At 47.9% G+C, this 16,769-nt stretch overlaps 1 protein-coding gene across 2 annotated transcripts in view; it reads left to right on the top strand.

Moving 5' to 3' along the window:
* The window catches only part of LOC122386607 (PHAF1 protein CG7083-like), a 32,191-nt gene extending 15,749 nt beyond the window's left edge, over window positions 1-16,442 (top strand). For both annotated transcript variants that reach the window (XM_043375942.1, XM_043375943.1), the window contains exons 6-12: window positions 1,332-1,436; window positions 2,999-3,110; window positions 3,570-3,784; window positions 4,344-4,426; window positions 8,666-8,741; window positions 11,907-12,053; window positions 14,950-16,442. In XM_043375942.1, coding sequence (XP_043231877.1) covers window positions 1,332-1,436; window positions 2,999-3,110; window positions 3,570-3,784; window positions 4,344-4,426; window positions 8,666-8,741; window positions 11,907-12,053; window positions 14,950-15,006 — 795 coding nt within the window. In that variant the 3' untranslated portion in view covers window positions 15,007-16,442. The remainder of the gene's footprint in view (window positions 1-1,331; window positions 1,437-2,998; window positions 3,111-3,569; window positions 3,785-4,343; window positions 4,427-8,665; window positions 8,742-11,906; window positions 12,054-14,949) is intronic.
* The last annotated feature ends 327 nt before the right edge of the window (window positions 16,443-16,769 follow it).

Raw genomic sequence — 16,769 nt, 5'->3', positions numbered from 1 at the left:
CGTCGAATATTTTCATCGCCCCCCGTTGTTCTTTTCGGAACAGAGTTCCCCGGAGAAAAACAGTGGCAGGAATGTTATCATCCCTCCGCAGCGCTCCATTAATAACACAGCCTTCCACAGCGCAATTATCTGGCTCTCCTGCTCTGACACCAAAATACATGATGTAGTGTCAGGAACTCGACGCCGGAAGGTGTTAAATTAGTTTTAAAAAAAACGAAGCGTGATAGGCCTTTATTTGTTCATCGTCTCTGATGACGCGTTATATACGCGTTTACGCGTATAACCGGTATAACAGACGCGTTATAGACGCGTTACAGACGCGTTATAGACGCGTTTCTGATAGACGCCCATATGTTTGCTTCTTTATCTGAAGAACTGAAGTAATTGCTTGCTTCGTAAATTCGATTGCTTCTTTATGCTTCTTATCTGAAGAATTGAAGTAAATAGCAGATAGTAAACTTGTAAAGGAGACGCCACCCTGCCCTGTAAATGTGCATTCATGTGTTGTACTATATACACCTACTATTATAGTAGGTGGGCATGCATTCAGCCATATTTCTTCATGACCAGATTTGAGGATATTGCACCAGAGATTGGCATAAATTGCACGTGGCTTGAGAGTTCCATACAAACGTTCGGGGACTGGGGTCATTTGTCTTTGCCACAGCTTGTCTTAGCAGTTATATATCGGACTCTGCAAAGTTTCGAAATGAAATGTGGGTGCTATTGCGTTTCGTACCCAGGAAATTGTCAAACGTGCCATTTTTCACAATCTGCACGTGTTGTGAGCGGTATACCCTAGTGTCGCAGCCACCTGGATATGAGTTCAAATGCTGCCCAGCCGTCTGTGACCCCTGTGTGGGACTGGTGGCATTTCATTATTGCAATCTGTTGACTTTCACACAGGCTACCACGCTAGTTCCGGTCAAGATACCGGAGATACGGTGCGGTACCGGAATGTGTAACTTCCTATCACTTACAGCGTCTCTGTCGGGCGCCCCAGACAGATACGTGGTGACTGGTGGAGTCGGCTCATCTTCTTGTTGTATATGTGTCAATGTTTCCGTGTATGTAATTGTGCTAGCGGTTGCATGCGTGCCGATGTGCGTAAGGGGTCATATTATGCATTAGTTATCCTAGTGTCCTCATGTCATTCACGATATTGTTCAACGTTGAGCCGTGTAGTCGAACTGACGCTGATTTTAGTTGTTGTACACACGCAATCCTACAATAGCTTCAACCCAAAAATGGCATATCTGATCACTGTTAGGACAGTTAGGCGTTCTGTGTGCTGATATACCGTTAACGACAGTGCGTTTCGCCTTTTCCAGCCGCGGTTCGCTGGCGGTCTGGGCTCGCTGCAGTTCCCCGGCGGTGGCTCACCACTGGTCTCCCAGATGAGCATCTACAGTGGCAGCAGTCGGACCGCCACAGAGGTGAGACATGCCCCCATACTATCCAACCCTGAACACACACACAATGTGTGATTGCCCCGCGGGAGTGCGTGATGTGTATTGAGTTGTGCTCGGGTGTCTGGGTCGGGTGTAGCTTTTTATGTGCACGAAAAATGGCAAGGTAATGAGCGTTTGAAAATGAAGTTATGGATTGGTTTGGTTTTATGTACGTGACAGTTTCTAGTGAATACCAGGGGCGCGTTTATAAGTGTGTAGGGTTAGTTGGAACTACCAGATGCTACCACCTCGATATATTGAATATGGATGCCGCTGGTCCAACATTTGCTGAAGGTTGTGGCAGATTGCCGCGTTATCTAATGCTTAATGGCTAAATGATTCTTATTGTGATGTGTTCCCGCAACCATACGTTATGTTGATGCTCTCTTATCTCGGCCACTCCATCAAACCCCCATTTACTCCACCGCTAACGGCCCCGGGATATTTTCTCGCCCGGCAACGCGGCTACATTACATGCCGCCGCACATATGGTGGCGCAATTATGCCTGCCCCATCTGCGGAAATGTCCAACTTGTGAGCAAAATCGCGGGAAACCTTCCAAGAAACGATTAAAGGATATTTAGCTTTAGGATGCAGTTACGAGCTTATTAATAAATGTCGCTTGGCCTACGTCGTTTTAATTTGTTTCCGGGAACCCGGCCCCGGCGTTCTGCGACTCGTCGTCTCGAGGCTCGCTCTCGGGCGCTTTGAAGCGATCTGAGTAAGGCCTATCTGAGAGCGCTCCGGACGAGACGACAGAACCTGTTACTAATCAGTTCTGGGAATGAAAACAGAACGGCGCACCGGCAGTCCTCGCTAATTGATGTTAAATTTCGCTGGAAAGTGGCACTCTAATAGAGGATCGCTGATGTATTGTTGTAGAAAGTATAATCATGTGGAAGATCGGTACTGGTCGGAGCGTAAATTGATTCTGGAAACTGTTTATAACGGCAATGCGTCATCGACTCGAGCTTTTCGTCTGTCTTTTCAGAATTTCTGCGATGGCTCTAAATTCGTTTCCTATGTCTACTTGAATTGATAGTTTTTGTACACGTTTCTCGCAAAACAGAATTGAAAGAACGAAGTAACCTTTTATCGTATGTCAAACTCTTGTCGCTTTAAACCGAAGATAAATTATGAAGATATATGGCAGCGCTTGCTAATTCTTATTGTGGAGCACATCTCCCTATCTTCTAACTGTGGAGTACATCGCTCATTTTGTGTCGGAATGAAAGCGGAAATGAACTTGGTTAGGCTGTAGGGTACTTTAAAAGCCGAAAATCAGTATTTGTGGTTATAGATATGGAATTGTGGGTTTGGATTTAATTGGCTGAGAAATAAGACTTGGACACCTAATAAATTACGTTGCCTTGATATTGCCTGAGCCTGTCCTGGGCTTACGTACGAGGTCCAACATAACTATTTGGGACAAGGTAGCCTACATAGCGTATGTGGGTGTTCACCATGCAGCACTTTTGACTTGTCAGCTAAGATCGCTTGTCGTTTACCCTTGATGTTCTTGTGATTGCGATCGGTGTGCTCTACAGGCTCCGCCGATGCCCGTCTCGTGTTTCGGAGGCCAGGTGTACACCGAAAAGTGTGACGTCATCAGAGAGGATGACGTCACCAAGGGTGTGCGGCTCCATCTTCTCGCGGCAAGTGAGTGATATTACATATATTTCGACGGATGCCGACGTGCAAGCACACTGCTCGTATACATTCTGGGCGCCGATTATGTAATATGTTTGAAATTATGGTTAATTGCATGAGTTATGGTATGACTTTTCCGGAAGCTGATTAAGCACTGAATGGTTTTATCGATACTGTATTTGCCACACGTGTATTCCTTCCGTTTATTCACATTTGTCCACCGTTGAAACGAGCACTGTCAGGTCACAAAATTCGCCAGCATATGCTATTTATACTTATAAGGGTTTTGTGCTACTGCTTTACTGGGTATCGCCGTCTTAAATGCGCATCGAGGTAACTCACGTACAGTCCTTGCAGTTCGCTCTATCCGCAGGTGACACGCACTGGGCGTACTGTGGCCTGTGCTGCTCTCTAAATGTGGTGTTGATATGCATCAGTCCGTCCGGCTGACCCGCCGTCCGTTCTCAGGCGACACGCACCTGGGCGCGGACAGCGAGCCGACGCGGCTGGTCCGAGAGGTGCAGTTCGGAGACTCGTGTCAGGACGTGGCCACGCTGCTTGGTGCCCCCACCAAGGTCTTCTACAAGTCTGAGGACAAGATGAAGATTCACAGTCCGTTCGCGCACAAACGGGCCGCCTCCAGACGCTCCGATTTCTTCTTCAACTACTTCACTCTGGGCATTGTGAGTTGGGGCCGGTGGGAGGGTCAGAGAAACACCTGGGGTTGCAATATTGGTATCGGCAATGGTTAATGTTTTGAGGCGATGCTTATGTAATGCAAGCTTTGCAGGCGCCAAAAATGCATATGCTTTTTACATAAAAGTTGGCGGTTTTCAAGGTTAGACATTCGTTTGAAGAGGCTGGTAGATATAATAATCTTAAAACAGCAACGTATCTCATAAATATCTGCCGTAGTCAATTGACTTTGATCGCCATTTTAGCAATATTTTATTTCTTGAATAACACGAAGCAGTTATTTTAATATGGGCACAAAATAAGGGTTGTCTTGTGCTTTTTGTGTGTACATCATTTTGATATTTTTTCTTCATTTTAATGCGCCTCAAAGCATGAGACTGCGTTTTTTATTCCACGCCGCTTAAACACATTAGACGTGTGTTGTGTTGAACGAACAGCATGTTGCGTCGAATCAGAGATGTTCAGAAATATGATGTTTAGCCGACGAGCTATTTTCCGCTCCGCTGATCCGTAATCAAACCAACCTGAGCCCGATGCTCTTTCCAGGATATTTTGTTTGACGCCAGAACGCATAGAGCAAAGAAGATTCTGCTGCACACCAATTTCCCGGGGCATTACAACTTCAACATGTGAGTGTTGTGACGATTGAATTCTCGGAATCACATAACAGTGTGGCGCGCAGGCTTTAGTAACTGTTTTCGTATTTATCACCCTTGCAGAATATGTGGTGAGAGGAGATGTTTTAGAAATGGAATATAATTAATAATCTGTTAATTATAGCGAAATATCCGCTAGCAAACAGCTCACTGGCAATAGTGTTATTGTAATTAAAAGCGTAATTAATGAAATTGTAGTATCGTTGGAGTCCAATGTATGAAGAACGTAATCAGGGTGATCTTTGATCATGTGATGAGAAGCAGACATGTGCTTGGATCCGGAAAAATGGATCTGAGATCCGATCCCATGGATCCCGATCCGAGATCCATTCAGATCATAGATCCAACCCCTCAATTTTGTCGAGAGATCTACTGGGATCATAGATCTGACCCTTCAATTTTGTCGCTAGATCCACTCGGATCATAGATCTGGCTCCCCAATTTTGTCGTGAGATCCGTTGGGATCATAGCTCATACATAGGTGCTCAAAATGTTAACAACTTTCTTTCATAAGAAGTTATGAATACCAAAGTATGGTTAGAAACAAACAATCTTATACAAAGACCATATTAGTAAAGGCATCCAGTTACATTATACAGAATACAAAATAAAGGAGGCTCATGACGGTCACAACTTGAGAGAATTGAGTGACATGAAGATTGTTCACAGTTCACATACCAACAGAAAAGTTTGCATTAACAATTAACATAGAGGTAAGTCAAAGTAATGACTAATGAACAATACATAACTAGGTACCTACCACATCACAATTCATGTTAGAATCTACATAATGATATTGATAAGACAATCTCATTGATCTTGCATTAGACAACCATGAGGCTTTCCAGTTTCCAGCTACCACAATTGATTGATAAACAATAAAAGATGATACTGACACATGTGGCTTGGTTAGGTAAAGGTATTTCAATCTATTGAAAGAAATATTTGATAAAATAAACTGAGATATAAACAAAAGTATAAAAATATTCAACAGCCTGCGGAAGCGATGGGAAGCGAAATATCAATTGTAATGGCTTGGATATTTACCGTAAAATGATTATTCAGTATCTAAATTGAACTCGTGACGTCATTTCAAATAACAAATGAGCTAGGCGTTCTACCTTCGAGTATAATGAAAATAAATAAAAAATCAAACTGGAAATTCAAAAGTCTGGAGCTTTTTTTAAAGAATGTTCATTTTTTCTGCCTCACATGATTTTACGATACGATTGTTTGTGAATATCATCTTTGTAGCGTTGAATTTAATGACGTAAACGTAAGCTGAAACGGTATTATATGGCCCTGAGCGGTGTGCGCCTTGCATCTTAATTTTATTCACTTTTCAAAAGAATAACAATATCTTACGTCATTAGTTTAGAGGGCCTATTACGGGGAATCTTTTGGAATCATTACGGTCTTGGTCAAATTAAGATTTTTCATTGGTCAAACGATTATGACGTAATAAAACCATATTACCAAAACGTGAGCTGTGAATTTCGTTTGTCTTTTTTTGGGAGGCTCTCTCATAACAAAAGCACAGCATGGCACCACACGTGGCAGCTGGCAGGATGCCAAAAGTGGCCAAAAGTAGGTAATCTGAAGAAGTTGATGCCATTTTTGAACTTGTAATTTTATTAGGAAAGTATTAGAGGTTGGTTGCTATTCTTACTAAATCGAAATTGTGTTGCACATACTAATAGCTCATATGAACATTCTGGATTGGGATTTCATACCTGGCAGAAGTGGATTGCTGGATTATTTTTAACAAAACTGACCTATTTGGCTTCCAGGTTTGATTTCCTAACATCTGTCCATAGGCGGCAGAACAGGGGGGGGGGGGGGTGTGGCACCAGGGTACAGTGCCCCCCATAGAGTTTGGCATTTTAGCATTAGCCCTACTGGAGTTGCAGAAAGAATGGGACCAAAATGAAAATCTGCAGTGCCCTGCTGCCACTGCATCTGCCTGTACTGTTTGTTCTTTGAATTAAAGTGGCTGTAGCTTGTTGATAAGATTGTCATCAGTGCTGTCATGAAAAAGTTACAATTGGTCACAAAAAGTAGCAATATGCATGTTCTTGGTTTATTTTAAATGTAGTACAAATGTTGTTTATTTAAATTCAAATTTAATGATGATACCTAATGATCACAAGTGGTCTTAACCAATAACCATGTCCACAAGTGATAATTCTCAATTGTATTGCACTGTAAGGTGTACAATTATGTAGGATAAGGGTTTCATTGGCTACATGTTGTCGTGAGATCCATACAGATCATAGGTCCTCCACAAATTTTAGCCCGCTGGATCCACAGAGATCATAGATCCGACCCCTAAATTTTGTCGAGAGATCCATTCAGATCATAGATCCAACCCCTGAATTTTGTCGAGAGATCCACTCGGATCATAGATCCAACCCCTCTATTTTGTCGAGAGATCCACTGAGATCATAGATCCAGCTCTCGGATCCAAGCACATGTCTGATGAGAAGCTTGGTTTCCTATACAAGTTACTATCCGATACACGATGCGATAGATAAGGATAGCGTACTGATGCTAGCGCCCGCGGATATTATACACCCATCTGCCGGTCGAGTTCCGGCCTGCTAGCTCAATTATAGTTAGAGTATGTCTGGTCTCCTGCTAGATCGACCATCGCGTTAGTTCGACTATGACCCGTCCGATCCAGTCACCTCCTCTGGTTTGGTCCAGTTTGGTTTGGTCTGCTGCCGGTCCGATCCGTCCCTCGCTGGTCCAGTCCGGTCCATCACCGGTGTGATTCGTTACCAGTCCAATATCCCGCGCCGCTCCGGTCTCCTGTTGTCGGCCGCCGGTCCCCCCGTCATTGTTCGTTCATTGGTCGTCAATACCGCTGTCCTGCGACCGTCTCTGCCAGGCGCCCGATCACTGGAGGCATGCCCCTTGGCCGTAACCATTACTGAACCCATCCGAAACGTTTCCTGGAATGGGGACTGTCCCACACGCGAGCAGGCGGGGACCGGCCGAAGTGTGCGTACAGAAGGCAAAAAAGTGGGGAGAGGGGAATTACGCTGAAGTGGAGAGCAAAAGCGAAGAGGGACGCATGAAAGGTACTCTGGTAACTGCTTGACGCACACCAAGCAATCACATTAGTGTGTTATATGTACGTACACTTACCTGTAAGGGTTTATACATTCTTCACATCTGAACATTATCCGTTCGCTCACGTGCTGTGCACGTGACCCAGCCATGAATCGGTAGATTTGATATGAAGGCGTATTGGTAATGTGATCCAGTTGCTAAATGGCTTCCCAATGGTGCAGAGTGCAGACATGACGGGGCTCTTATTCACTGTTAGTGTCCGGACGCTGGGGAATTAAGTACTCGGAGCTAGTTTGCGACTGGTTCTGAGTCGCATCTCACGGGAATAGGACGTTGATCGCTTCTTGGACTCACTTGACGGGACTTTGGTGCTCCTTGGGGGGGGGGGGGGGGGGGTCATAGTGTGGGATGAAAGGCGAGATGTAGAAGGATATTGTATAGGAAGACCGATGGCACGTTGTATGCTGTGCGAGCCGAGATATTAGCAGTTCCTGTCAGCTGATATATTTATTGTGTATATTTTCCTTTATATTTTGCCTCTGTATCGCATCGTTTAATTTTTACATAGGGTTTCTCCAGAGTTTATTGTGTAGAGGTTTTCTCGAAATAAGATGAATGTAAACAACTTAATGATTTTTTTTTTATTACTTACCGTGCTCCGAACATTTTTATATGAGAATACGTTCCTATCAAAGCCAGCTAGTTAGTTTTCCTCTTTAGTTCCGGCACATTTTCTTATTCCTAGCAACATGACGGGCGTTTTAGTCCTTAATTTGCTGAGCTGTAATACCGCAGGGTCACACCGTCCCGGCTTTCCTTTATTCAGACCGGTATATCGGACTGCGGCTGTCCTCGCTTTAATAGCCATTAATACCAGGCATTCGTGCACTGACATACATACGCACGACATATGCGTTGTCGTATGTCGTGCACAGTTATGTATTGATGTGTGTATAGTAATGTGTATGCACAGTATACACTACAGTAATAGTAATAGTAATCATGTCCCGTGATGTGAAGGGTAGGACTACGTGATCATGTGCCGATCGTCTTGCTGCTGTCTTGTGATGCAGTATCGGTAGGTATTCCGTTTCCCAGTCATCCCCTTACCGCCCTGACGCCACGCTCTGTCGACAGGTACCACCGATGCAACTTTGATCTCTCTGTCGACCCGCACTCGTCCATCATCAACACGACCACGGACGGCGTGCACGTGAGTGGCACTGGGACGCCGTGGGACAGTCCACCGCCCGCAGATACTCCGCCGTGAATGCATTGTGCAAATGCCGCAGTGCCGCCGCAAATGAATGTGACTGTCCGGATAGGGCCACCGGGAGGGCGTACATCTGTTGTTGTTGTTGTTGTTCTTCCCCCTGGGACCTCCTTACGGAGGACCATAGCCGAGAGGCTCCCTATGGCGAAGGTAGCCGGCCTCCAAGGCAGCCACCAGGTCGGCGTCCCACAGCCGCGACGGGTCGACGTGAATGCTGCCAGTTAGCCGCAGGCGGGCGCCAGCGAGGGCCGGGCAGCGGAGCAACACGTGCTCCGGCACGTCCGCCTCTTCCCGGCACAGGGCGTACATCTCGAGCTATGGGCCAGCCGTCCTTCCTACCGCGCTGAAACGGCAAGGGGCTTACTCTTCGGAACGGGGGGCTCCAGAGGTGGTTACTATATGGCAGTCACTCGTGCCCCTGTTGCCACCAGCCGGGAGTAGAAAGGTCAGATAGGCTTTCAATTTTTCATAGTGAACCTTCCAGTTTGAAATAATGGCTGAACCTTTTTGCATCCACGGTGAAAATCTCAAACTAAGCAATGATAAGCTATGTCTAGGTTCCTTAGTAGTGTGCTCGGATTAATGTAATTGAATCAATAGCTGTCTGGGCGCGATACTTTTTGCTTCTCTTGGTCTCCATGCGCAAGTTTAGCGAGGGCCCCAGGCAGTCGGTGTATTAACTTGGAAACTATGTTCATCATCGTACGTTATTAAGCCGTCTTCCCTGAGATGTGGTAAAAGTTCGTAATTGAAGTGTTTTTGCTTTTTTTGTAGGAGACACTTTTCGAAACAATGCGACTTAGAATGCAATAAGGGACAGTGAATGGATGCAGCCTCATTCATCGTCAAATTATTATACGAGAGTTGTAGGCGTAACTAGCAATCGGAAACAGTAAAGCCGTTTTGTTCTCATTTAACTAGTGAGCCAAAGTAGTTGTTTGTCGTGTGTGACGTGTGACACGAGTGAAATACAGATCGAAGCTTTTCGAAAGCTCGTTGTGAACGCCTTAAACAGTAAACATGATGTAAATGCGGCGAGATCCCATTTGTATGAGTATATCTCGTTGGCCGCAATCCCCATTCAGCTCTTGTGAACCTCCTGATCCGTCCGGATCCACTCAGCCGGAGTCGGTAGCAATAGGAATTGTGGCTCTTACGGCGTCAGACGCTAGTGTCTGTATTCATGTACCGGGAATTGCTGAATAGGTACGCTGTATGCGGCAGTTCGCATCGCTCATTGAAAGACCTGTAACGCCTCGGCGGTCCTTTCATCACAGTTAGTCCCTCCATACGGAGCTACTATAGGTGGCTATAGTCCTGTGTGTAGAGTCCCGTGTGTAGACGCCGGCACTTCTGGAGAAACTAGTGTGGTTTCCCTCCAGGAATAGAGATATCTTACGCGCTGGACAATACTGGATAGAGTACTGGTTCAGTCACGCGTAGTGATCGGCAATGACCAGTACTATTCTAGTGCCCTGAATTGAAACATTTAACAATTAGCGGTGTCTTCATTTTCGGTTTCTTGAGAATGCAAGCAAGCGGAACATCAAATTTATTGCCGGATTCGCTGTTAGAAAGCGATCCTTTCTTTACCTAGGGAATAGTGTTCTGAAAGCGTTCCGTTGCGTCGTGTTGGCGTTTCATTCCCTGGCTCTGGTGGCACGTCGTCTCAAATGGCCACCGGCGAGTGATTTATGGTCCCTCGGATACGTCTGGCTCTCATGTGGCCACCGCGCCGACGCGTAATTTAACCCTCGCCCGTATTGGTGTTTTTCCAGCCGCGAACGTATAAGGGGGGGGGGGGGTCCGTTGGACCCCCCCCTTGCCGTTTCGCCCCTGATCGAGCTAGAGCTTCGCGGAAAAAACGAGCGTGTTGCCCGTGACGAGAGGAAGCCGATGATACCCAATTTTAAGGTCCTAGGTCATTGGTTGACCTTGCAGGTCAGGTCAATGACCCAAAAGTCGGGAAAATCCGGACCTGTTAGAACGTCGTAAAGTGTGGCTGCTATGGGGTTTTTCGGGGTGCTGATCACGAATATCATGTTAGTTTTGATCACAGATGATGTCTTCATGCATTTAGGTCAGGTCGGGTCAGGTCAGGTCAGGTCAACCAGTAAGGGTATTCGTAGTAGGTGGCAACCGCCTCTGACAGCTTCGTAACATGTTACGAAGGCACCAAAACTACTTCGTAAATGTTCATATGGTTGCTAAATTCGAATTCAGCTCCAAAAACTGGCCTAGAAACATGTAAAACTCGAAAAAAGTGAACCGAGGTCATCAAAGGTCAATGACCTGACCTGACCTTCAGGTGACCTTGACATCCACCCTAATGCATGGGGGCAACATCATATCACATGTTTGAACGCTTGAAACCACGAAAAGACTGCAAACGCGCGGCTAATGCGAGCCGACATACGCCGAATCGCGATTCCGGCCAAACATGGTCTCGAAAAGTAGGTCACAAGTCAAAGGTCATTTGGGTCAGGGTCATGAAATTTTCAGGGTAGGTGTAAAATTGATGAACGCGAGGGTACTGAAAGTTTCGTCGCGATCGGCCGCTTTTTACGCGAGTTATTCGCGAAAAACCATGGGGGGGTCCGTTCGACCCCCCCCCCCCCCCCTACACGGGCGAGGGTTAACCGCTCACGAGTCCCTTCTGGCCGCTGATGTATCTTTCAAAAGCGACCGCTAACACGTGCCCGCTGCTTCTCCCCCCCCCCCCCCCCTGAGAAGTCCCTTCTGTCCGCTGGCACGGCCCCTTCTAACCACTGATGCGTGGCTTTTAGCGTGACCTCTGACATTGTGTCTATCTGCTGTCAAGTGTTCCCCGGTCCTGGCATTCTTTTTCTGACTACTAACATGTTCCCTCTTTTTGATTATTCCAATTGCGTCCCTCTGACCGGTTCCACCCTCTGGTCACCCACCCTTCTCCTCTGGGCATGTCCATTGTCCCCTTCTGACCGTGGGTCCTTGACGTTCACCCTCTAACTCGTCTCTCTCCCGACGGCAGATCCGCGCCGACACAAGTGGGAGTTGGTGTGCGGCCTCTCATGTGCCTTCTGACCCGTCCCTTTACCCTCTAACTCGTCTCTCTACCGGCGACAGATCCGCGCCGACACCAAGTGGGAGTCGGTGTGCGGCACGCTGAAGCCCTCCAGCCGGCCGGTGGTGCTGAACCGCGCCTCCACCACCAACACGAGCAACCCGTTCGGCTCGACGCTCTGCTACGGCGTGGAGGACTTCATCTGTGAGGTGAGAACACGGAGAATTGGAAGAGAGAGGGGAGGGTTGGAGGGGGTAGACTAGCGGCCTAGTGTGCCGTGTGCACTGTGCACGACACATTACGCACTAAATGCTACTCTACTCACTGCACAGTAGGCATACTAAACGAGAGGTGCGTCAATATGCCAGGATAAGATGCTCTTGAGGCGTGCATGATGACAATCATCTACCACTGTCAGTGAGAAATCGTCGGTCGCCGGGGCCACAGTTGTGACGTCAGGAAGGCAGTGAAGGGTGGCGGCTGAAGCCAAAATGAGCTGCAACTTGGCATGGGCGCTCAATACGCTCGGGAAGACGATGAGTTTCATGTTTGAAATTCGCACCCGCTTGGATCTCATAGAGGTATATTTGAGCCGGACTTGGGACATGTAGATTAATAGTTGTGTTGATACAGGTAAGTCTAAAATTGATACCCACATGGAAGATAACGTGCAAACCTGTCGAATCACGTGCTATCACGTGTTGCGATGCCTTAATTTACCCATATTCATTCAGTACCTTGAAAGTTTGATTACTTATTCTAGGGAGTTAAATGTAGTCAGCCTGTCGACACCAGTTGTCGACATTCGCCGATGACCACTGTAGTCCGGGTGCCCAAAAACCCCCTGTCGACACCAAGGTCAATATGTCGAATTAGAGACATAATGAAACGTTAGACAGCTCATTCGCAGTAGCAGTATTGACTATGTCTTTCACAGGCGACCTTATTCATTGCTAATTAATGCAAATTCAATAACATCCGGATAGAAAAGCGAGCTTCCATTGTTCGCAATACAAGCCAACAATTCCCTGAAGCAATCATGGCTTTTAAAACGACTAAAGCGCATTTGCTTCGGTCTCTCAGCCCGCTGAGAGTTGTTCATTAAGTTAATTGTGAGCACGATCTTATGCCAAATGAATCTAAGAGTAGGAAACTTACTTCATTTCCGGCCATTCATTAAGAACGGCAGTCGGTTCCAGTTGCTGGCAAGTGGCCCGCTCTCGTCCTATCCCGGATGCGCCAATAGCTTGCCGTGGAATCATTTTGCATTGTACACCTTGGCTCCTTGAAATGCTTGATGGGACGCGTGACATGCGAACTGCCTTAGTGAGCACTGAGCAACAGCTGGTCAGTCTCCCATCATTAAACGGTCTTCGGATGTCCTAACGAACGGTTAGAATTGGCTCCCTCTTTGGCATACCCAGTGCGAGACTGACGTTCCTACTTTATGATTGGAGTCGCAGAGCTCCTAATTTGTTGCAATGGCTGAGAGGTGTGCGTTTTGGAGCTACAAATGAAAATTGATGACAATTGTTATGTATGCGACAAGAAATCCCATTGGAACGTGTAAACGTAGACGGGCTGCCGGGATATGAGGCCACTTTTGTCATAGTACCAGTCGAGACTTCCTTATCTTTCGCGTCGTGGGACACGTAGGACGTCGTCGTCGTAGGATGTCGTCGTCGTCTCAGTTCGTGACTCTCGCTAGCCGTCGTATTTTATTCGAGACATACATTATACATTCTTCACCGACGCTATTCCGCCGCCCAATAAGCCCAGCTCTCCGATCCTCATCCCACTGGTGCCGGTAAACCCTCACGATCAGCGCCGCTTCAGCGTCAGAATGTGTCGGTAGATCAGACAGCACTGCTACGACCAGCGCAGTGGGAGCTCAATACCGGACGGACAGGCGGACGGGCGGCGGGAGCTAGAGCGGCGCTGACCCCCCCCCCCCCCCCCCCCCGGGGAGGAGGGTGACCGTGAGAGATCAGGAGTTGTTTGTTTCCCGACACTGACGGGCCCTGGACACGGTGCCTGGTATATGCTCTCGGATAGCAATGCTCGTTGTTTAGGTGCCCCCGACTGGGGCGTAGCCGCTAACATGTCAGGCTAACTTATGTTGCATCCGGGCGAACATTGATTCGGGAGGCGAGTTCAAGGTCCGGGTACGTTTAGGAGGGGGTGGCTAGTAACTGTACTTAGATTGGTAAGGGAGGTCGAGCGGAAAGGACTAGCGGTTAGACCTTTACTTCGTCTTACTTCGTAACAGTATTAGCTTCATATATTGAGTTATTGAATGGCCAACTAATAAGAACCTGACGTTTTATGAAGAGTTTGAAATCAACTATCATAAACTTTATGAAGTAAATAACGTTTAATGAAAGTTTGATATTAGCTACGATAGTTCTACCTTGATGACCAAATACTCTCATTGAGATAGAGAATTGACGTAAGAAAGTGATATTAAATGCTGCATTCAGGTTATTGTGTTTTTGTCCACATTTTCTGTGGGATCAAGGGCCGTCGTCGGAAATTAATTGGCTGGCTACCGAAATGAAAGACCAAGTCAACATTCTACGAGCACGTCAGGGCGTGTCGTGGCCATTTCGGCTGGATATCGCAATGCCGAATTCTAGATAAAACCTTGGTGTTATTTTATTTCAGAGTCAGTCATGTGGCTGATGGGTATTGGGTATTTAATTATTTCGTTGGTTATTATCTTGCTGAAGCTTGTATTTCGCTTACAAAAAAAAAGTTCGCTCGACCAGTTGGTATCATCACGCCTTTTCCAACATCGTGTTATGCGTGCGTGTAACTTCTTCCTGTCCGGCTGATGTTCGCCTGAACGGCGTCTAACCACGACACCATCACATTCCGCGACACGATGACACCGCGTCTGACCAAGTGACATCATGACACCTTGTCTTACCATGGCTTTACGTTGCAATTGCATTGTGACAGGGCGTCTGATCGTAACTCGCCGCATCTCGACAGAATGTTTATGTTTATCGTAAACAAGCACCAACAGGCAGCATGCCCGATAATAGGTGCCGTCATGCAGTTAAAATGACGCCGTGACTGACTGACCCTGTCTCCGTTCGTCAGGTGATGAACAACGGACACCTGGCATCGGTGACGCTCTACCAGCAGGAGGAGGCGTGACGTGGGCCTCTGGCCGGCTAGCTCAGTACCATCACCGCCACCTTGGCAGCGACAGCTGCGGTAGCAGCGGCATCGGCAGCGGAGGTTCTTCGGTCAGGTGTGTACAAAAAGACACCGCCGCCGGACGGGGAGCGGAGCCGCTCGGTCGCCGCCCGGTCGCCGCTCGGTCGTCTGTCCGCCACGGGAGGGATTCACTGTCAGCCGCACCACCCAGTGGCATCCAGCGCTTTCACACAGATATATGAGGCGTCGAGCGAGCCCCACAGAGGGCTGGGCACCTGTACTGGACGACGTCAGCGAGCAGCAATCAACACGACGAGAGACCTGGGGTCTGGACTGCGCCCGGTAGCCCGGTCACCGGAGCAGACGCTCTACAGTATCAGAGATCACGGCAGCATCGATCGGCTATTGAGCGAGTAGAGAGAGACGCGTGGAAGTCAGAAGGTTCTGGGGAAAATCCGATCGCGTTGGGCCCGCTGGCCCAAGTCAATGTGTTCTGAGAAATGCGAGTTGAGTAAGGAAATGAGTTATTAGTCAGATAAGACGGAGAGAATGCACCCTGGATGGTTCATCTCGATCGTCTGAAAACCAACAGAGGCGTTACAGGCTGCCAGCAGGGCCCCGAGGCCCGCTCTCGACACTAGTTAGTGCTAGCTTTAGGTAGAATATTTTGCGCTTCGTCACGGTCGTCTGTGCGTAGAATATCGCGTAGTTTGCTGTGCGCAATGTGTGTCGATATATGAAGTTTTCCTGAGTTGTTACCAAGATATGCATTACCTCTGGACAGTGGCGGTTGAGAGGCGACGGCCTGTCGCTGGTGCCCCGGCTTACTGGTCGGTGCTGAGCCGATAGTATGTACTTGCGCCGGTGTGCACGGGGATATATGCTGCCATGACGATGTGTGTTTACCGCAGGGTGGGAGCCATCGGTGCTGACCCGTGACCGGCCGGTTGGTGTGGAGGGTCCCAAGACACGCGTTATTAGTGAGTTACTCGCGTTTGGCCATGGGACGGGTCGTGTGCGACTGTGACTGTCTGCGTCTGTCCCGTGCCCGGTCACTCCCTCACCCAGTCATGTTTACGAATCAGTGCCTACACCCGCGGTCTACTAAGTCTGTCGCTCTGTGTGGTTCTCGGTTCCGTTCGCGCCTTACGGACCTGTGCTCGTCTAGAACCCACGGAAGCCGGCCATGAAATGACCTACATATATGTGCGGGATCGGTTCGTATCATCGGTCTAACATGGATCGCTCGCGGGTCCGGTGCCAGTTTTGGTTCTCTCACCGCAATAGTCGCCCATGTCACGGTGCTTGTGCGGCCTTTTATATAACAGAGCCGGCGGACGCACCGTGCGCTGTCTCACAGGATCTCGTCTGGGCCGTGGGGTTCGCAGGGGGGTGTGAATGCTCCGCCACGTTAATAAACGGACTTATTTTGCTACAGAGTGTTGCACGGCAACCCAGCCAGAGGAGGAAACTTGGCGAGATGGCGGAACCGACGGAAAAGTTTGTCAGCTAGCGAGGTAAACTTATTCATTTTCTGGGCGGCGTTTTTCTGACTATACGGCGCTGGAGTGGTGGGGTGTTGACAAATATGCCACCGCCTGGGATATGAGCCGGACACTTATCTCGCTAATTCAACACACTTGACACGCACAGCAAAAACACGGAGACGGAACACGCCACCAATATTCGATGTTGTCCGGGACACGAGTGCTGTTTTTGTCCCACTGCGCACCAGTTCAACCGGAAAATCGCAGACGGTT

The sequence above is a fragment of the Amphibalanus amphitrite genome, unplaced genomic scaffold (assembly GCF_019059575.1).
Source record: "Amphibalanus amphitrite isolate SeventyFive unplaced genomic scaffold, NRLGWU_Aamphi_draft 000257F_arrow, whole genome shotgun sequence".
NCBI lineage: Eukaryota > Metazoa > Arthropoda > Thecostraca > Balanomorpha > Balanidae > Amphibalanus > Amphibalanus amphitrite.
Note: the sequence above shows the minus strand (reverse complement) of the source record. Positions and strands in the feature narration are given on the sequence as shown.